The 22,169-nt window shown below is 40.8% G+C and overlaps 1 protein-coding gene across 1 annotated transcript in view; it reads right to left on the reverse strand.

The window, feature by feature from the left end:
- Positions 1–8,907: 8,907 nt before the first annotated feature.
- The window catches only part of LOC122667673 (BEACH domain-containing protein C2-like), a 183,658-nt gene continuing 170,396 nt past the window's right edge, over positions 8,908–22,169 (reverse strand). The window contains exons 26-31 of the mRNA XM_043864047.1: positions 17,104–17,200; positions 16,914–17,027; positions 14,742–15,099; positions 9,714–10,507; positions 9,478–9,603; positions 8,908–9,357 (exon numbers count right to left, since the gene is read on the reverse strand). Coding sequence (XP_043719982.1) covers positions 9,289–9,357; positions 9,478–9,603; positions 9,714–10,507; positions 14,742–15,099; positions 16,914–17,027; positions 17,104–17,200 — 1,558 coding nt within the window. The 3' untranslated portion in view covers positions 8,908–9,288. The remainder of the gene's footprint in view (positions 9,358–9,477; positions 9,604–9,713; positions 10,508–14,741; positions 15,100–16,913; positions 17,028–17,103; positions 17,201–22,169) is intronic.

Consider the following 22,169-nt stretch of genomic DNA (forward strand, 5'->3'; position numbering starts at 1 on the left):
CATATAGAGCAGAAAACTTTAAAAAACCAAATTTTTATCAGCGCCCCCCTAGACTCCGTGGAGTGACACCCTTATTTTAATGCAAACCCCAACTAAAAATAGGGATGTAAAGGCGATCCGATTCGGATCGGATGTGATCGAAAATGGATACCTCTAAACGGATTCATGATGCAAAACAGATTCAGATTTTAAACCATCTGTTTACATTTCTATCTTGTGTAACTCGGACCTTCCTCCCCTAGCGAATACAATTCACTCTGAATCCATATTCTAGAACGGATATGGATGCAAACTCAGATTCCGATTCTCCATTTACATCCCTAACTAAAAGTACCCAAATATCAAAATGAACTCAGAATCTAACGGGGTTAATCTTTTAATTCTTAAATAGTGATATCAGCATGTTAAATTTTTTTTAAAGACTATTTTACCCTTATTAGTGTATGAATTATTTATTTTACCCTATCAAAATAAAAAGAGTTATTTCCAAATGCCCCCCTGAAAATGGCCAAACTTATAGTTGTCTCCCTAAACTTTCATTAATTCCACGTGCACCCCTACTTTCCAAACTAAGTACTAATGTAGTCCCTCCCGTTAGTCAGAGACGTTATGTTATAACGGATCCTAATTTTTGAAAATTTATGGACCATTCTACCCCTTGATAGGGTAGAATGACAAAAATACCCTTATTTGAAAAAAGAAAAAAAAAAAAAAAAACCCTCTGCAACTCATCTTCCCCAATTCGTTTAGGGTTTGGAAAAGATGAGTTTTTTAATCTAATCCATCACGAAAAGAATGGCCATAGCAGACATCTCCGCAAACCACTACCAATATCTACACAATAAACTACACAGCGGCGAATGATAATGCCCTTTACCTTGGTGCCCATGGTTACTCTAACAGCATCAGCAAGTTCTTCAACACCTTTAAGCATCATTGCACGAGCTTCAAATCCAAATCTAATATCCTTAGCTGCATAGTTTCTGTTACAATTCAACCTGCTACCAATCTGACAAGCGACAACCCGAAACCAATTTAAGAAACGAAGATAAAAAATCCAAACAACTCCAATAAATTACCATCGATACGAATAAAAATTCAATAAAAAAAAATCAATCCACTAAACACTAAAACGAATAAGAGATACACAAATTCTCACCTATTGGCTACTGTTCCTAGAGATCCTGTAGACCCAAAACGCAGAAATGGGATAAGTCTAATGACGGGTGAACAAATGAACAGAACCCATAAACAAGAATGATAGGAAACGAACACTGACCTGGCTTTTGAAGCGAGGTTAGCAGCCACACGATACATGGTTCTCTCTCTCTGCTTCTCCCATCTTCCTCTTCTTCTTCTTTAAGAACCTGATTCTGCTGGGTTTTGGTTAAAGCAAACGATCTGGGAAAGAAGAATTCCCATTACACTATAACAACAGTCCAAAGTTTATTCTAAAAATCTTCTCAATCTGCAACCCATCTGAGAACACAGGGAAGAAGAAGAAAAAGAAGATTGAAAGAAATCGAAGAAGGAAGGAAAAAGGGGGTTAAAGGGTATTTGATTATCTGCAACTCATCTTCCCCAATCGATTTGGGGAAGATGGGTAGCAGGTTTTTTTTTTTTTTTTTTTTTTATTTTTTAAGGTAAAGGCAATTTTATCATTCCACTCTATCAAGGGCAGAATGGTCTAACCATGTATAAAAAATATCAGACGTTAGAACATAACGTCTTTGTCTAATTGGAGGGACTATAGTGGTACTTAGTTTAGAAAGTAGAGGTGCACGTAGAATTAATGAAAGTTCAGGAGAGCAACTGTAAGTTTGATCATTTTCAGGGGGCATTTGGAAATAACCCAAATAAAAAAACCAAACTCATCCCTTCTTCTTCCTCTCACCCCTCTCCCTCGCAACCGCCCCTCTTTTGTACCTTACCCTTCCCTACCCCACCTCCATCATGCCCTCCCACCCCTTTCTTCCCCGACAGTTCTATCTCACTTTATATTGGGGGCTGCAGCCATCTCATTTTGAAGAGGTGGAGCAACAACCATTTTCGAAAAGATTTTTGAAAAAGCAAAAGAAAAGTTTGAAACATTTCCCAGAGCCAAGGGAAAACCAAGAGCCGATCCTCCTTCTTCTTCCTCTTCCTGCAAATGCATAGACTAATTCTCTCACCTTCTAAAACAAGGGGAGCACATACTACATAGACCTTGGGGTTTGTTCAAGTCGATCACCTAGTTGCACAGTACCTCATGCCCTCTCTCCCAATGGCGACCAGAGCTTAATAGCTGGTCTCCAAACGTTATTGTGATGATGCTACAGAGTTGTCTTTGTCCTCTTGAGTTCTGCTACTACTGCCTTTGCTCCTCTTCTGCAGGCTTATTGTTGACTTCGGATTTTTTTCCAAGCAAACTATAGTGGTAATGCACTGTACAGATCGTGTGAATTTCTTTATCATTTCCTTTTGTAACTATAATATTTAAGAATGAATTCTTGTTTCCGATTCATATTTTAATGGATAAGTCTGAGCTATTCGTTCTTTGTATTTTTCTTTTTGCTGCGGTTGACGCGTGAATCTGTGGACGAAGTGTTCTTCACTGTGATTGGGTTAGGTATGATTTGGGGTTTATCTAGCACGAACCCAGAAGAACTCAGGTGTGAATGTGAAAGGGCTCAGAGTTGGATTTGGCCTGAAAAGATGCAAGTTGCAAGACTGGGACTGCGGATTAAGCAATCTTCTATAAATAGCCCTTATGTTGATACCATCCTTGGGCTGAAATCTTGAACGAAAAGAAACAATCTTGTACCACCGAATCACCGCCCCATGTATTTCTGCAAGTCTAAACCTTTCATGACTTACCAATCTGCAAGTTGAACTATTCCTTCCTTTTAATCTACAATTTCAGAAAAAATTCTCATGGAACCCTACTCATATACCCCAATTCCTCTCCCTGCCGTCCTCTTGACATCACCAACACCCTCTCAAACCCCAACCTTAAACGCCCCACCACCACCACCAGTGTCACCTTCATCTCCAGATTCACACCTCACGAAGCCCTCAAACGTGAAGGCGTCACCACCGTCTTTGCTTAAAAATGGCAAAGAGAAAAGAGTGGATCTCTCTTTCATTGCCAGAACTTGCAGCGATTTCGGCCAAGGGGCTTCATTGCCCTAGATCGTGATCGTCTACGGCCTGCTGCCCGTAGCGGCCATAGCAGCGCACTAATGAGGCGCGATGCAATGACCTCCTTGCCCTTGCTCGGGCAAGGCACTCGGGCAGGGGTAAGGCGGTCATTGCGCCACGCCTCATTAGTGTGATGCTATGGCTGCTACGGGCAGGCAGGCCGTAGACGATCTGGATGCTCATCGCCCCTCACCCTTTCGACGGTGAGGGTGATGGGGTTGAAAGAATCTGATTTTTTATGTTTTAGTTTAAAGGGTATTTTAGTCTTTGAACTTCACACTGTTAACCCCGATAAATTTTAGGTTCCTTTTGAAATTTGGGTACTTGGTAAAATTGTATTAAAATAAGGGTGTAATTCAAGGAGTGGCAATGATAATTTACCAAAAAAAAAAGGTAAATTATATTTGAGGTGCCCTAGCTTTGTGAAAAGGGCTTTTGAGGTGTCCATTCTTTGCAAAGTGATATTTCAAGAAGGACATGCATAGTCTAGGTCAAGTCTCAAGTATGACCTCAGACAGAACCTAATGGAGGGCAAGGATCCATGTCGCAGATTCCATTTAGTTTAGATTATCCTAACATGTTTGGTTGTACCTTTTGCCTTTTACTATCTTTCAACTTTCTATTTATTTTCTTTGTTTTTTCTCATCTCCTTCTCCGTCCTTCTTGTCCAATCTTTTTTTTTTTGTTTTTTAGTTTTGAGTATTTCTATGTCTTCTCTATTCTGTTTTGTTTGGATCTATGTAGTGGACTCTATTAAGTTGGGATAAGACTTTTTTTTTTTATTAAAAAGGAGTTTATATTAGATAGAATTAAAATAAGAAGTTACAGCCTATAGTATTTCTTTCCTTTGGCATCATCCCGTATAAGAATGGATAATGCCTCTGGAAGACTATCCGTACAAAAATGGACTTCTCAATAGGAACGCATAAGCCCGGCTAGAAAATCTGCACAGCTATTGAACTCCCATACATGATGAGCAAAAATACTACTACGAAAGGAATCTCGCTAGTCTCGAATTTCCTCAATCAGCCATAAAGCATCCCAAGAAACCTGATATCTCCCAACAATCATCTGGATGGCCACTTGGGAGTCAGATCACACCTGCACATGAGGAAGATGTAAGGACTTCGCCATCATCAAACCCCTCCATATGGCATGAAGCTCCACCCGAACAATGTTGTTGTCTTGAGTGCCACCTGCCAAGGCAAAAATAAGTTTCCTCAAGTGATCTCTTCCAACAGCTCCACATCCGCTCATCTATTCTTTCACCGACCCATCACAATTAATAGCTGCCCACCCATGTGGGGGAAAAGGCCAGACAAGGGAGGTTAAAGAAGGATGCGAGTAGGATACTCGAATATCCCATCTGTTAAAAGAATTCCCAATTCCAGTTGCTATCTTGAATCCGGCTAAGCTGATCGGAGAATCTAGCCCTTGTGTCACGCAAAATTTGTTGTAGAACAGAACCAGAAGTGCGAGGTTGCTGCTGTTGTCCTCTCGCATTTCTTTCCTGCCATATGCGATACACAGTGGCGACAAAACTGAACTTTCGAACTTGCGAGATCAAAGTGTTCCCATGAAAATGATCCGTCAGCCACTTAATCTCCTCCTTCCAAATCGATGTTGAGAAGGAACACTTAAAGAGTAAGTGATCCAAAGTCTCCTCAGATTCATTGCAAAGAATACACGAAGTGCGTAGTTATTCCCCACAATCTCATTTTGCATCGGTTCGTGAGTCTATCCAATACTGCCACCCAGGTTATGAATGAAAACCTTGGTTGTGTTGAAGAAAACCACACCAGGTTACACCACTTAACCTTATCACCTTGAACTCTTAACCACCTCCCAAGCAGTTTTTAAAGAAAACTTTCCATTCGTAGAAGGTGTCCAAACTGCAGTATCTTCTTGTAACTTGCTATGAATTTTTGTATTCACAATCTCCGACCATCTCTCAAGTATCGCATCATCCACCATAGTAGCATCCCATGAATTCTCATATGACCGAAGTACATTAACACGATCAAATGTGTTTCTGCCTAATGCTTCGGTTATTAAGATACCATGTCTTCCAATAGGGCCATTAGGAAGCCATGGATCAGACCAGAGTAGGGTTTCTCCTCCCGATTTAAGAAGATAGCAGGTGCAGCCTGCTGCCAGTTCTCAATATTTCCCGAAAGGTGGATGAACATTGTGACAATTGGGATAGGGACCAGATCGAGTGTCTCTTTAACCATCGATGTTTAATAAATCTAACCCAACAAGTTTGCTCCTTTGAAGAAACAGACCAAATGTGCCTCATTAAACCTGCAGTATTCCAATCTCGAAGTCGCCGTCAGCCTAGTCCTCCTTCATCTTTAGGACGACACACTGCTGCCGAGGCAACTTTGTGCATCCCGCTGGGAGAATTCCCCCTCCATAAAAAATTTGCAATCTTCCTCTCCAAGGTGTCGATTATGTGTTGTGGGAATCGAAACACATTAATCCAATAAGCAATACACCCCATGACAACCGATTTAATGAGCGTTAATATCTTCCTGCAAAAGATAGAGCTCGAGACTTCCATAAAGATAACTTGCCATCCACCTTCGAAACAAGTTTAGAGAAGTCATCAGCTTTAGGCCCATGGGATGCAAGCGGCACTCCCAACTCCCAAGTACTTAATTGGAAAACAACCCTCAGCAATGCCAAGTTCAGAGAAGTCATTAGCTTTAGCCTAAGGCCGTGTTTGTTGTTTAGTAGGTTAAATGACTGACGTTAGTCCCATTCCAAAATAATGTAATTTCCATATTTTCCCTTCTCAACTCTTCTCCCAAGTCCCACTGACTCACCTCCACCTCCACTTCGCCCTTGCTTCCGCCAGCCCACCCCACTCCCCTGCTTCACCACCCTCCTCTAAAGCCCCCCCCCCCCCCCACCATGATTGAGCTCCTCTTCGGGGAACCCAGCATGTCCAGGGAGCATCCAGCCGTTGGGCTATGCTGCACACATCCCTAGGCGTTTGCGGAGATGTGTGCAGCTCAGGCCAACCCTTGGATGCCCCTTGGACACTCCCTGGGCGCTGAGCTCCCTGGAGAGGAGCCGGATCCACCCCACCATGCTTCTTGCTCTCGCTCAGGGTAGTGACGACAACTATATATGCAACAACGAAATACGAAGCCGAATTGACCAATCATGCTCACGTCCGTCTCCTGCCTGTAGTGCCTCCATGAATTCCTTAGTTCTAGACCTTGCAATTGTTCCCATATTGTTCATTGAATCTTTAGATGGCATTAGTTTTGGGGTTTAAGGCGATTTCAAGGATCTTTCTCTGCTTTGATAGATGGAATTCGATCCTCGAGAATGTCGTTCGAGAGAGCTCAATTTGTTAGAGAGAGAGAGAGAGACGAGAGCAGACATTTTCTGGACTTACTTCGATAAAGAAATGGGTGAGGAATTCACAAGCATGCTGTCACTGTTTCTTTCTCTTTGTATAGAAGATATGTGATTCTTAACATCAAGGGTTTGTGATCAAACCTTGACCGCTGCATAATAAGTGAAGGTTTATCTGCCGCCTCTTTTCATAAAAATGTAAAGAGAGTAAATAACAATATGGACTGGTCAATTTTGGGGGAAGTGAAAAAGCTTAGAGTCGTTGACTAACTGTGAGAGATCTCTGTCGCCGTTGCCTGAACTGATTCAGATATGAATCTTGTATATCGTCATCCACTTAGGAAGAAGCTGAATATAGTTCAACCTGAGAAAGCTGCTGTGAAACAGAAATCATCAGATTTGAGATATTAGCAAGTCTGTCCCGTTGGAGTGCTGAAACAAATGTGAGATCCTTCCGCTGCTCGTACTGAAGCAAATCTGGGATTTTTTCTGCTTATGTTGAAGTAGATTGTTGGGCATGCAAGTGACATCAAAACTGAGCTGCTAAAGTGTCCTCCTGGAGTAGAGGGCAGAGCTTTCAACGTACAATAGTTCCGAGAACCTGGTCCTCTCTCTTTAATGGCAACAACTCTCGGGACAAGTTCGCAGTAGTATTTTGCTCCGGACCAAATTGATGGATGGAAAATGACTCGTTTCTCATATTTGATGACACCCTTGTTAGGCAAAACAAATTTGAAGAGTTTCTGGTATTTTTCTTTCGTTGGGAGTCTCTGGAATATGGCCAGAATGCCTAATACTCTTGTCTCGCCTTCTTTGGGCCGGGTAAGTAGCATGATTGGGTGGCGGAGAAGGTAGGGTGGGTTGCAGGGGTTGCCTGGGAAGCAGGTGGTGACGGCATTGATGGCGGTTGAGTTGGTAGTGGAAGGGGGAGGTGAATGAAAGTGGGAACAGGGGTGTAAGTGAGGTTGAGAGAGGGCAACATTTGAAATATTTTAGTTTGAAGCAGGATTAACCTATTAAGCCACCTCAAACGTCAATTTTCGAAAAATAGGAATCCAAGGTGTCCTTTTCATAAAGATTGAGCACCTCAAATGTAATTTATCAAAAAAAATATAGGGTAAATGGCACCTAGGGTACCTAAGGTTTGGATAAAGTGTAGTTTAGCAAGTTATAAATGAGAAAGGGTTTCATGGTCTACCCAGACTGAATTATTATCCTTTCCAATTCCTAAAGTGTGGTAGTGTGGCAGTACTAGGTGGAGATGTCGACACCTGGCAGCTGCTGCATCCAATGGTCCGATGCAATAGCTACTAGGTGTCGACATCTCCACTTAGCACTGCCGCACTGCCACACTTTAAGGAATTGGAGAGGATAATTTTTTGCCCAGACCATGTAATCTACCTGGTTTATACTTATTTTGTACCACAAAAATTTCAGCACTACCAAGAGGATGCACGTCACACCAAGAGAATGCAAATCATACATGAGAGGATAAATGGTTGAATTTGACAAGTGACCAATTCAGATCATTTTCAAAAAATATCTGCATGTTATTGTCACATCACTTCCTGCTATGTGTGTCTTGAATTCTTGTATTCTTTTCGAAGATTGACTTGCTCCGACATGATAGTTTTTTTTTTGAGGTTTGAGAAGGTAGCAGAGGGCGAAGGCCCTATGATACATTACGACCCAATCCAATAGATCGACCCACTTGGAGGAGTATTACCCTATTTTCATGCCTTATTGTGTAAGCAATTTAGAAGTCGATTTGGGGGGGTGGGTGTTCATGTTACAGTTTTAAGGAGAGAGTTATTGCTGCCATTAAATGGTTGTTCTTGAGAGATCTCTATTGTATCTTCTTCTATTACATATTGAATCATTTTCAGCTTCGCTCGTGGACATAGCACATCACATTGATGTGTGAACCACGTAAAATCTGTGTCATCTTCACTCTGTTTTGTTTTCTATTTGTGTTTCGTTGGTGTTTGTTTTAACACTTCCACATGGCAAAACTAGTTGCACAAACCAAGTAAGTTTATGGTTTTGCACAGACTAGGGAAACTTTCAAGGGTGTACCTAGTGCACGAGGCTCCCGCCACTATAGGGTTTGGGGAGGATCATAATATACGCAGCCTTACCTCCGGTCCGTAGACAGGCTTTCCCGACTCAAATCCACGACCACTATGTCGCAGGGAGCAAACTTACTGTTGTACTGAGGTTCACCCTCAGACCAGGGAAACTTTCTCCATTCTATATAGCCATATTAGGCAACTATTCCCTTTGGATTCATAAAAGACATGCCAAATTGTGAACTGTGTAAACCTCACCGAAATTAAGGACTGGAGAAGAACAATAAAAGAAGTATAACTCTCATTTAAAATTTTAACAGAACTGGAAAGGTACAACAAAAAACTACCCATTCCATGAACAGAGAAAGGCCTAAACATCATCTCACTATGTAACAAACTTACACCTCAATTTAGTCAAAAATCAAGAGGACAACCCTGTTCTAGTTACAAGTCATATATGTCACATATGTAGAGTCCATCCACTTGATGGATACATATGTTACACCCTCGAACGAGTATCTTAGTTGCCAAACAAATTTATGCATTCAGCTCAAGTTCTGAATGTACTGCAGCCCTGCTATCGAAGTATCAAGCCCCAAAGGACTAGCTTCAGAGCAATCTCATATTCTTTCTTCACACAAATCAAAACCCTATGTTTGGAAGCTTTATTTTATAAGGGGGCTGAGCCGTCTCCTTCCCAATCAAGCTTAAGCATTTGATCCGCCGCTTTCAAGCTCAACTGCAACAAAGATAAGTAGCCAACTTAAGGTGAGTGTCTACATAGATCAGTCTAGAAGGGAGAAAGAAAAGTAAGTAAAGTTACAGCTGGATCTGTGAAGACTAAAGTAAGTGAAATTACAGCTGGATCAGTGAAGACTATCAACTGTTTATCTGCTGTTGACACTACAAGGTTTGTGTTATCCTTGTTTAAAGCCATAGCAGTAATATCTTGCCCTTCTCCAAACTTCAATAATGTATGAAATACCTGCCAGCAGTACAGGATTCTTGGTCGGTTAGAAACTGAATGTCCTAAAATGGATAATATGAAGAAAGAAATGCAAAATGACCACGCTAGTTTCACTATTTATTTCATACCTTGAGTGAGGGCAGATCCAGGAAACAAATTGAAGGTACTGGAACAGTCAACCTATGGTTAGGGCTCTTCCTATTCAATCCTAGGTCAATACCTTCGGCCTCATTCTCATTGAATTCCGAATCTTTGCTGGTATTATTGGTCCCATCATTATCCAAACATGAACTAATTGCTATCAGAATGTATTCTCCATCAACTGAGACTTCCATGCAACTGATGCTGACAGGGATAGAGGACAATTGTGCTGAGGCAATCGGAATCCCATTCACAGTGAAGGTGCTGAGCCTATGCTCTGATTTGTTCCAAGTCACTACGACACCTCGAGATGAAAGGCAGAGAGCATGAGCCTCCACACCCAACAGTCTCCTGATCAAACGGCCCATCCATAGAGAATGAAGCAGCACGTCTGAAGAGTTGGAGCATGAAGCAACTATTGCCAGATCAGAATTGACACAGCAGCAAGTTATTTCCTTGAGATGGCCTCTGAGGACATGCATTGGGCCTTCGATACGCAGTTTCTGACTACTGTCTGCCAAGATGTTTGCTAGATTACCATTGCTAGAAGAAGTGGGTGTGCCGGATGAAGTCGTAGAATCTGAAATAGTGCTTGAATGTGATGCAGAAGCCCGATGCATCCTCCAGAGTATCACGGTTGTATCTCGAGATCCAGTTACAAGATAGTTGCTATCACCAGACAAAGCAAGGCATGTCACAGGAGCACAATGTCCTGTGGCTGTTTCAATGGTTCTGGCTCCATCAGATGATATTAACTTGATACTATTGTCCGCATGCCCACCTAATAACATAGCATGAGGACAAATAAGTCCATTAATACTGCAAACAAACAGAAATTGTTTTAAATTTTAAGTCCACTATTACTGCAAACAAACATAAGCATTTAGTATTATATATCTTAACAGCTATCAACACTAGTCCTCCATAGTTTTAAATTTTCTGACACAAACAGAAAGTGTTTTAAGCCCATTTACTCTCTATATACACCAAAGACTTAAATCATGGATTTAGGGTCTGATTGGCCAATCCGTATGGATGTCGGCTAAATATGGCTAAATCAGCCAGATCGAGGACCGGGGATACTGATACGAATCAGTTGATAGAACTGATTCCATCCAGATTTTTATAACCTTCATGTACACAAATACATGCACAATATAGGTTTCCAAATGACAAGTTGCCTTTCACCAGATTCTGGATGCAGTCCAGCAATGTTGCCAATCCCATGGGGGTTGGGGAGCAGTGCCTGTGCATGCCCATGGTCAAACCATCTATGACTGCTGCTCAATCTGGTTGGATGCAAAATCATGTAAGGTGAAAAGTGAAATATTTTACGAAGAAAGACCAATAATGTAGAAGAGAATACTAACATTTTAGATAGTAGTTCAAAAGTGAAGCAAAATATTTCCTTTGCCATATTTTTCTATAAAGATCTGCGAAATGCAGTTGAGAATTTTTGTTTACTATATTTAGTTAGTTTTCGAACTAGTAACACAATAATTTTTGGTATTAGTTAGTGTAGAAGTATTGTTCATGTGACACTGTTCACATGAACAGTGATTTGGTTGATATGTGTATCTTCTATTTTCCTAGTCCTAGTTGAAGTCCTAGTTTCTAATTATGTCAAGTCCTAATTCTACTGTGAGTTTTTAGTCTTAGTTTCAGTTTGAGTTGTTAGTTCTAGTTCTTTTCCTATTGTAACTTGGAATCCTATCATGATTAGGAATTCCTAATCTGATTAGGAGTTCCCCTTTCTATTGTAATTTGAGATTATAAATACAAGCATTATGAGGGAGACTGATAAGTTTAACAGTTCTCTCCTCTTCCTCATCTTCTTCTCTTTCTCTCTTCTTCCTCCATTCTCGGTTCTGGTTTTCTTCATCTATACTCTCTAACATGGTATCAGAGCTCATGGTCTGAAGTTACCCTGGGTTATTATCGTCTTGCCGGTTTGAGAGTCGTATAAGGTCTCTGGTGTGGTGAGCAGCCACCGTCACCACTGCTGCATGTTTATAGATATTCAGTTTTTTGTTTGATTTTTGTTGCTATGGCTGTCGATTAAAAGTTCGAATCCAGTTTTGTTTGGCTATGTGATTGGTTTTATGGCTTTTATCAAGCCTTGTTTATGTGTCGGTTGCTTGCCGCTGTTCCTTTTTGAGGACTGGTTCAAAGGTGGAAGAAGAAGGACATCCACCTGCAATTTTCTGCTGGCTGTGTTCTTTGTCTAGGGATGGGGCTGCTATTACTGCCCTTTTATTTTTTGTTATCATGGAGTGATTCTGTTGGAGAAGATGACTGCTGTTGTGTGAATCGAACCAACATCTGAAGAAGCTCTGTTCGTTGAAAGTGCTGTCCTCTTTAGAAGAAAAAGGTCCTGCTGATTTACATATTGATTTCCTGCTGGGTTGGTTGCGGTGTTTGGTGCTTGCTCTGGTTGTATGGTGTTTGCAGCAGCTGTGGTTTTCTTCTTCCCTTTGGACTACTACTCTTCCCTACTTTACCGTACCGTCGGTTCGAAGATGAAGGTTTCTCGGTTCGACTAGGTCCTCTCCTCCTGAGAAGCTAGTGAACAGAGAAGAAGGTGTTCTTGGATTTCTGGTTTCCAGATTATTGGTGTCGGAAATTTTATTTGGATCGATTCATCAATTGTCGCTGCTGTTGTTTACTTTGATTGCTATCGAAGGTTTGTTTGTGGAATTAAATTCTGGTTTTCTACTTGCTGAATCAATTTGATGCTGTGGGTTGCTTTCGCTATCAGAGGAGATCGAAGGACCTGCTTTTGTTTGCTGATCGAAAAAGTAGAAGAACTGCTGCATCTTGATCCATCTCGATCTACCGTATCTGAATTCAGATACGGTAGATCAATTCTATGTAAATGTTTGCGATCAATTCTTTCCTTTTATGAGTTGGTTTCCCATGTCACGTGTTGCCATATCCTTTGGTCCAGGATTTATCAAGAATGTGTTTTCTTACTTTTCTTTAGTTGCGTGACTCAAGAGACTTGGTTCTTTTATTAGTTACTCTATTTTATTCCTTAAGTTTCCCTTTATGCCCTTATCATCTTCCCTTATCTACCTCTGTCCTTATATTACTGCTCATTCCAACATTACCCTTTTGCCTTGGGTGGTATTTGTAATCAGATTTCATCTAAATTACAACTATGCCATCCCTTTTTTAATTGTGGTATTTACAATTCTGCCATTCCCCTTGCAAAATTCTGGTTATTTACGGAACTGCCATTAATTTAATACATTCCCCTATTTGACTACCCAATTGACCCTTGAAAATTCTGGTTTATTACCAGTTTGCCCTTTGGCTTGGTTTGTATTTAAAAAGTGGATTTCCACCAAATTACAATCATGCCATCCTTTTTACCAACACCATTCCCTTTCAATAATTCTAATTCCCTTCATATCCCATACCTTTGGTATTTACCCACAACCCCTTTGGAACCTTCCGGTAAATTACAATTTTGCCATTCCTTCCTTTTTAATTACCCATAGCACTTTTAGAAAATTCTGGAATATTATGTTTTTGCCCTATCTTTTACATTATCTCTGTTATGTCCACGTGTACTACACGTGAGGGGGGGATTATGTACAGTACACCTGCAGACATTGCAGAACGCAGAACTTGTAGGAACATTGGTGCAAAACATAGAAGATCAGTTTTCTCCACCATTGCCATTGGGTATCCTTCGTTATTGGGTTGAGTTTGCCGTAAGGGGGAGATTGAAGTATTGAAGAGTATTGAAGATATTTGGTTGTTGCCTATTTGAGGACTTTCAGTTGGGTTGATACAGTTTTTTTCCGTTGCCTAATTCAGCTCGTTTCCGCTACTTGCTGCTCTAGTTATTTAACTTCAAGATTTTATGTGACAATCTGAGATTCATCACTGGTTAGCTATTGAAGATCGTTAAAACCTACCTTTTTTGGAAGAAATTCTAGTCCCGGTTTGCTGATCATGTCTGTCCAGGTTTTGAAGATCAATTATTTCAAGTTCTTGAAGGTTTATTTGGGAGCTACATTCATCTGTCAAGCTGGATTCTGCTGCAACTTAATTTCTTCTCATTTTGTTCAAGTTGGGCATTAATACCTTGTATGCGCCAACTTGAGGGGAAGTGTTTGCATTATTATGGAGTTCTTTTTTTTTTTTCCTTTTAGTTCAAGCTGGATCTTCTTTCTTTACTTATTTGTATAATCTAGCTTGAGGGGGAGTGTTGAAGTATTGTTCATGTGATACTATTCACGTGAATAGTGATTTGGTTGATATGTGTATCATCTATTTTCCTAGTCCTACTTGGAGTCCTATTTTCTAATTATGTCAAGTCCTAATTCTACTGTGAGTTGTTAGTCTTAGTTTCAGTTTGAGTTGTTAGTTCTAGTTCTTTTCCTATTGTAACTTGGAATCCTATCATGATTAGGAATTCCTAATCTGATTAGGAGTTCCCCTTTTTATTGTAATTTGAGATTATAAATACAAGCATTATGAGGGAGACTGATAAGTTTAACAGTTCTCTCCTCTTCCTCATCTTCTTCTCTTTCTCTCTTCTTCCTCCATTCTCGGTTCTGGTTTTCTTCATCTATACTCTCTAACAGTTAGTAAAGTATTCATCTTATTTTTGTTTTGACTAGTTCACAATATTTTACACCTAAGCAAAAGGACGTGGAGAAATCCAATTCAATTAATTAAATAAAAAAATGAGCGAATCCCAGAAGCAACATTCTCTGAAGGAAAATAAATAGCAGGGGAAAATATCAAACTTTCCAACCTAAAGGATTAGAAACACATTACAGATACATTTAACAAATGATCATTATCCTTCTCCTTTAGTGTGCCTCTTTCGTTTATTTTTTATCATCTTCTTCCTTACAACATTTTTAGAGACTATAATATTCACAACCAATTCTCAATAAAAGCAGGAAAAAAAGGAATGCACTTTATTGAATGTGTATTACAACTCATGTTGCCAAAAAAAAAAAAAAAAAAAAAAGAAGAGATGAATGACCACCGACCAGTGATGATTTCTTTGTCACATGTAATGGAAACCAGATCCGAGCTTTTGATTCCTGATGCTGCAAATGCTAATGCCTGGGGAAACTGCCATTCTTCAGAACCAGCTTTGAACATGCGCATGAATGCTCCACCACTGGAGCTTGCAACAGCTTTCCCATGTTGAAAAAGGAATGGCATACCCTGCCCATCAGGAGTGTTTGGCTGCCACTTGTGTAGTGCAACATGTGCAGCTGGAGAATTCAAATCAAGAATAATGACAGATTCGGGTGATACATGTATAGCAGCTGCAGGAACATTGCACCATTCTGGGTTTGGAACAACATATGGAATGACCTCTCTTGGGTTCCGGAAGATGGTCTGACATGCAACAAGAAATATAGGTCAAATACTTATTCCTTTTTTCTCCCACCCTCTTCTAGCATAGCAAATAAAACAAAAACAATAGAAACAGGGAAATGGAACCTTTCCTACCAACTTTAGTCACTAAGAGACCCTTTCTAAAGGTACTATAATTAGAAATTTCTAAGAACTATATAAAAGCATTATGTTTTAAGAAAGATGAGTCCAGTTTTAGGCCTGGTACTAATTGAACCCGGTTTACGCCAGGACTAGCTATTTACATCACAGGATAAAGTTGCTCTCATGGATTCAAACCACGATTTTGAGCCTAAACGATGCAGAAGCACAGGATGCAGCCAAATATCTCTTGCTTTTCTTTTTTTTATTTTTTATTTTACCTTCATTACTTATTGTTTTTTTTTTTGGTTTGGGTGAATTTCATTACTAATTGTTGGTATTGAGTATTTAAAGTAAAGCCCTAGGGGCCTGCATTACTTAGTATGCAAGTAAATATTAGAGGGTTTGAGGTACAATTATGATTCCAATCGATATAATTTAGTGGATGTCTTACGCTTGGGTTAAGAAAGACGATATAATGTCATAAGGGGCAATATGAAGAGTCAGTTTTCATTCATTTCCTTGAGAGATTTTGTCTGGGTTTCAGCTAAAAACCCTAATCCTCATCTGATTTTCAGATTTGTATTTTCTCTGGCTTTCCATCAGTAAGTGCTATTCTCTCTGATTAGTGTTTGTTTCTATTATATGCTGTGTCAGTGAACCCAGCCAAGCTCTGTATTATTGTGTCAGGCAGGCTTATGTCTCATTGATTGTTTACGGTGCCAGTGAAAGGTGCCAACAGTTTGGGCCTCCACCTTCTTACCCTCAAGTTAGTCAAATTAAGGTAAACCAAGTGCCACAGAATAGTTAGTATGTATAGTTCAAAAGCCTGTGTTTTATTTCATACCAAAGGGTATTACAACCAATAAGCCAATAAGGCTATTACAAGACAACCTAATAAGTTCAGAACTTTAACATTGTGGCACTCAAAGAGAGTTGCTAACAGCTGTAATTTTTTTCCTATTTTTTTAGAATTTATCATGCAATTATCTAAGTGCATGTAGACATAGGTTTATTTCAGGGTCTACCGGGAAAAAAAAAATCAGCAATGGTGCTTTCTGTAAAGAATCAAGAATTGGTTGAGGAATTTTTTCATGTTAATTGGTTTCTTTCTTACAGAACTTTGGATCTGTTATTTAGTATTACTCTTCCGCTGTTGACATCAATGGCTTGATTAATTGTATTTTCTGGACTTATATTATATTCAAGCATGAGAGTCAATTGATGAGATCCATCTATTCTTCTGGTTGCCTACCCTGAGATACCAATGGCTTGATGAATCATATTCTCTGGACTGATATTATGTTCAAGCATGGAATCAATTGGAGAAACATCTATCTGCTGCTTGCCTGACTTAGATATGCTCTTCATCTGCTGGTTCCTCACTTGGAAATTAACTAGAATGCAGTGATTTGAGCAAGTTTCAAATTGATTGAATTTGATTCATTGATTTCTCATTCAAAATATAAAATGTGAATCTAGTCAAAGGGTTTGACAGGTGAGTTGCTAAAATTAGCATTTGGTTGTTGGGTTAAATCAGTCCACAAGTTGACAATAATGTGCTGTACAGACCTGCACTGTATCACTGTTGATACAGCTGTACGGACCTGCACTGCATCACTGTTGATACAAATCCTCCAAACCAGGATTCTCCTAATGTAAGTAATGTCAGCATTGCTCATAGTTATAAATTTCCAGCATACAGAGATCAGTACCTGCAAGTGAAGAGCTTCTGCCAGTGGCTTCTTCTTCAAGTGAGGCACAGTCAGAAGCTGGGATGGAGTTTGTCCAAAGTATGCTATCTGGTCTTGTGTAGCACGCTGTTGTGCCTATTGCAATATTTAGAGTTAAAATAAGTAATCAAAATTCAAATTTAATAAACATAGAAGAAAAAAATTGGCTTACTGAGTCTCTAATTTTATCGATGTCAGTTGTCCCTTCATAGGTTATGTGGAAGAACACATTATTTGCCAATATAGCTTCTTTACCTCGTTGCTTATATCTGAAAGTATCAATTCATAAAAGTAAATGTTAATAGAACTGTTTAGGGCTGCAATGGTCGGATGGTCTAAGAGACCAGCCAAGTTCTCTGTTTATAATAAAATAGGTGAGAAAAAGATTACAATAAAGCCCCCTCTAACCCACTCCATTAATTAGAGTCGGTGGAGGGTTTGAAGCGCCCTCTGAAACAAATATTGGGTTTCCTAAGCAGATATGAAAGCTTCTCAAGTCAATTGGTCAACAAACAAAAAAGTTGCTTTCTGTTGGGTGACAAGGTCTCTACGGCTAGAGCTCGATGTTAGGTTTTAGAGTTGAAGGAGAAGGAAGAAAACAGCTCCAAGAGAGCTAAGAGTTCAAACACGATTCTTGGGGTAAAATGTGTTATGTCTCTAAACTAGAGACTAACAAGCTTATATTGAAAAGAATGTAAAATTACACTAAGGCCCTTAGCCTTATACAAATGAAATATAGAGTACATAAGTAGGGGTTATGTACATATATTCCCCTGATACAACTATTCTTAACACTCCCCCTCAAGCTGGGTGGTATATATCATACATACCCAGCTTGTCTAACATAAAACTGAAGTGATGAGAACTAAGTCCTTCGGTGAAGATGTCTGCCACTTGTTCAGTTGTTTTCACAAACGGAGTACAAATAGTCTTAGAATCTTCTCCTTGATAAAGTGTCTGTTGACCTCAATATGCTTTGTCCGGTCATGTTGAACCAGATTGTGAGCAATACTGATGGCTGCCTTGTTATCGCAGTATAGACTCATAGGCTCAGTTGTCTCAAACCCCAATTCTTGAACAAGTTTCTTCAACCACAAGATTTCACACACACCATGAGCCATGGCTCTAAACTCTGCTTCAGCACTTGACCTTGCTACCACGGGTTGCTTCTTACTTCTCCAAGTGACTAAGTTTCCCCCAACAAAAGTACAGTATCCCGAAGTGGACCTTCTATCCGAAATAGACCCGGCCCAATCAACATCTGTATAAACTTCGATTCTTAAGTGATCATTCCTAGAGAAGAGAAGACCCTTTCTAGGACATGACTTCAAGTACCTGAGGATCCTATAAACTGCATCAAGATGTCCCATCTTAGGTGCATGTATAAACTGACTCACCACTCCAACATCATAGGTTATGTCAGGTCTGGTGAGGGAAAGATAGATTAGCTTGCCTACTAATCTCTGATATTTTTCAGCATCCACAAGAGGTTCGCCACAATCTTCCCCCAGTCTGTGGTTCTGCTCAATAGGGGAAGAGATTGGTTTGCACCCTAAGTAGCCTGTCTTTGTAAGTAGATTAAGAACAAACTTCCTTTGGCAAACATTGATCCCTTGCTTAGACCTTGAAACTTCAATCCCCAAAAAATATTTCAATGGACCGAGATCTTTGATCTCAAACTGCCGAGCCAAATAAAGCTTCAATTTTGAGATTTCAGCTTCACTGTTTCCCATGACCACAATGTCATCAACATAAACAATGAGAGCTGTAGTGGTGCTGCCCTTCCTTTGTATAAACAATGTGTGATCAGCTTGACTTTGAGTATACCCATTCTGTAGGAGGGCTTGTCTAAACCTCTCAAACCAAGCCTTAGGAGACTGTTTGAGTCCATAAAGAGCCTTCCTAAGACGACAAACTTTCCCATTGTCACCAGTAAGCTTGAACCCAGGAGGATGATGCATATACACCTCTTCTTCTAGGTCACCATGTAAGAATGCATTCTTCACATCAAGTTGGTACAATGGCCAATCAAGATTTGCAGCCACTGAGAGAAGTACACGGATGGAGTTGTGCTTGGCCACTGGAGCAAAGGTCTCCTGATAGTCAATGCCATACACCTGTGTATAACCCTTAGCGACAAGTCTTGCCTTATACCTCTCCACAGTACCATCAGACTTGAACTTCACCGTGAAAACCCATCTGCATCCAACAGGGGTCCTCCCTTTAGGAAGCTCAACAAGGTCCCAAGTATGATTCTTCTCAAGAGCCAACATCTCTGTGTTCATTGCTTCTCTCCATTTTGGATCTACCATAGCTTCTGCTACATTCTTGGGAATAGATATGGAAGAGATAGCCACAGAAAAGGCTATACCTGTAAGGGAGATAGAATCATAGGAAACAAACTTGGCAATGGGATTAGTACATGCCCTAGTGCCCTTGCGGTGGGCAATAGGAAGATCTAAGTCTGAGGATATAGAAGTAGAAGAAGGTATACTTGTCTCAATGGATGGAAGTTCAGGATGAGGAGACGAAGAAGGGTTTTGGTAGGTCTTCTTTATAGGAAGCCATGAAGCAGGATTTCTCCTGTCTTTCGTATACACCAGTAGCTCCCCCCTGTTCTCTGTTCACCTGTGCACTGGGAGACTCCCCCTCAACAACATTATCCATAGGGGGCTCCCCCTCAACAACAGTATCCACAGAACTTTTCTTTCCCTTGTCAATCTGAAAAGGAGAAATAGAAACAGGGGAGAAGAGAGGAACTGAAACAAACTCTGGCACCTCTTCACCCTCAACACCACTTAGAGATGAACACTCCTCCTGAAGAGGTGACTGAAAATAAGGAATAGTTTCAAATAAATGGACATCTTTGGAGAGAAGCCACCGACGTGTAGGGGGATGATAACACTTATAACCTTTGGATGTGGAGGAATACCTAAGAAAGATACACTTTAAAGCCTTAGGATCTAATTTAGTGCGGGCAGATTTGCTAATATGGACATAACAAATACACCCAAACACCCTTAGTGGAAGAGAGAAGGAAGAAGAATAGGGAGGTAAGACCTCAAGTGGAACTTTGAAGTTCAAGACACTGGACGGCAGATGATTAATAAGAAAGACAGCCGTTAGTAGGGCATCAGACCAAAAAGTTTTGGGAACATGCATAGTAAACCAGAGAGATCTAGCCACTTCAAGAAGATGGCGATTTTTGCGTTCAGCCACCCCATTTTGTTGTGGGGTATCAACACAGGCCACCTGATGAATAATGCCATGGTCAGAAAAAAAGGTTTCCAAACCACTATACATATACTCCCCACCCTTGTCAGAACGGACAACCTGGATCCAAGTATGAAATTGGGTATACACTAACTCATAAAAATTTTTAAATGCAACATAGACATCACTCTTGTGTTTCAACAGATAAACCTAACTAACCCGAGAATAGTCATCAATGAAAGAAACAAAGTAACGGAAGCCACGCAAAGAAGTAACAGGGGAAGGTCCCCAAACATCAGTATGGATAAGATGAAAAGGTGAAATAGATCTATTACCATTAGATGCATAAACAGTTTTACAACTTTTGGCGAATAGACAAGGTTCACAATGGAAAACATGAGTGACAGGAAAAGAAGTAAGTAAATGAGGCAACAGTTTCCGTATAACAGAAAAGGAAGGGTGCCCCAAACGAGGATGCCAAAGCAAAATATCCTCCTGAGTATGTCCACCTCCTTGCCCACTCATATAGGATTGGGCTTACACAACAGGGGAAGCACCAGTCTCCAAAACATATAAGCCATTAGCTTCACGACCACTGCCAATCACCTTCCTCGTCACCAAATCCTGAAAAAGACAATGAGTAGGGAAGAAGGTGACAAAGCAGTTCAAAGATTTAGTCAATTGGCTAACGGACAGAAGGTTAGTAGCAAACTTGGGAACATGAAAGACAAACTTCAAGGGTAAAAAAGGTGTAACCTGGATATCTCCCTTACCAGAAATGGAGGAGAAGGAACCATCAGCAATTTTTACCTTATCTTTCCCAGAACAAACAGAATAGGAATTATACAGCTGAGACCTACCCGTCATATGATCCGTGGCACCCGAGTCAATGACCCAAGGCGTGGTGCCGGAGGAGGAAGAGGCCTGCAGTGCCGTGGAAGTAGGGGTAGCAGAGGACCCATCCAGGTGAGCTACAATGCGACGAAAGGCAGCAATGTCTTCTTTGGATAGGGATGATGAATCAGCTTCAGTGACCCTAACATGAGCCTTAGGCCCCTTCTTCCGCTGTCCCTTCAGTCCCCCTGAGGAACCAGGAGAAGGCTTCCCATGAAGATCCCAGCAAAAGTCCTTCGTATGCCCAGATTTTCCACAATGGTCACAGAGGAACCGGCCCTTCGTACAGCCCTTAGCAGCCCCCTTATCAGCTCCCTTACTGGAGTCCTGAGGGGTGGAAGAAACAAGAGCAGAGCGCTCAACAGTGGGATTAGGAGTAGTCCCCATGGCACCCCTATGGGTCTCCTCACTCTGTAGATATCCACAAACCTCCTCAAGGGAGGGAAGACTTGGTCGGCCAAGGATTTGTACCCTAAAAGGTTCAAATTCAGAGTTAAGGCCACCAAGGAGAAATAGGGCCCTCTCTTTCTCAAACAACCGGTGCACCTTGACCTCATCCTCAGGACACAACTGAAGATCTCTATAATGATCATACTCCTCCCACAAACCCACGACAAGAGTATAGTACTCAGAAATGCTTCTATCACCCTGACGCAGGCTAACAATATGTTGGAGAAGTTGGTATACCTTTGTAGAATCCCCAACTCTATCAAAAATACGAGCCACACTATCCCAAATGGCCTTGGCAGTCTCCTTGCCCATAAACCTCCTGGCAATCTCAGGCTTCATGGAGAAAAGAAGCCAAGCCATCACAAGAGAATTTTCAGTGTCCCATTTGGGATACCCTTGCTCGGTGGGAAGGGGAACTTTGATGCTGCCATTTATGTACCCCATCTTCCCCCTACACCGAAGGATCAATTTCATGGATCGGGACCAATCAAGATAATTGGTATTGTCCAACTTGACAATGGGGAGCTGCACATTTGGGTTCTCATATGAAAGGATTGGGGAGGGTGCAGCCGTAGGGTCTGCAGATAAAGGTAGGTCTGTTTTAACATTTTTGTCACCTATAGTGACCCCAAATCAAACATTTGAAGGGTCCAAACAACAGTACTTCAAGCACACAACTTC

The sequence above is a fragment of the Telopea speciosissima genome, chromosome 1 (genome assembly GCF_018873765.1).
Source record: "Telopea speciosissima isolate NSW1024214 ecotype Mountain lineage chromosome 1, Tspe_v1, whole genome shotgun sequence".
Taxonomy (NCBI): domain Eukaryota; kingdom Viridiplantae; phylum Streptophyta; class Magnoliopsida; order Proteales; family Proteaceae; genus Telopea; species Telopea speciosissima.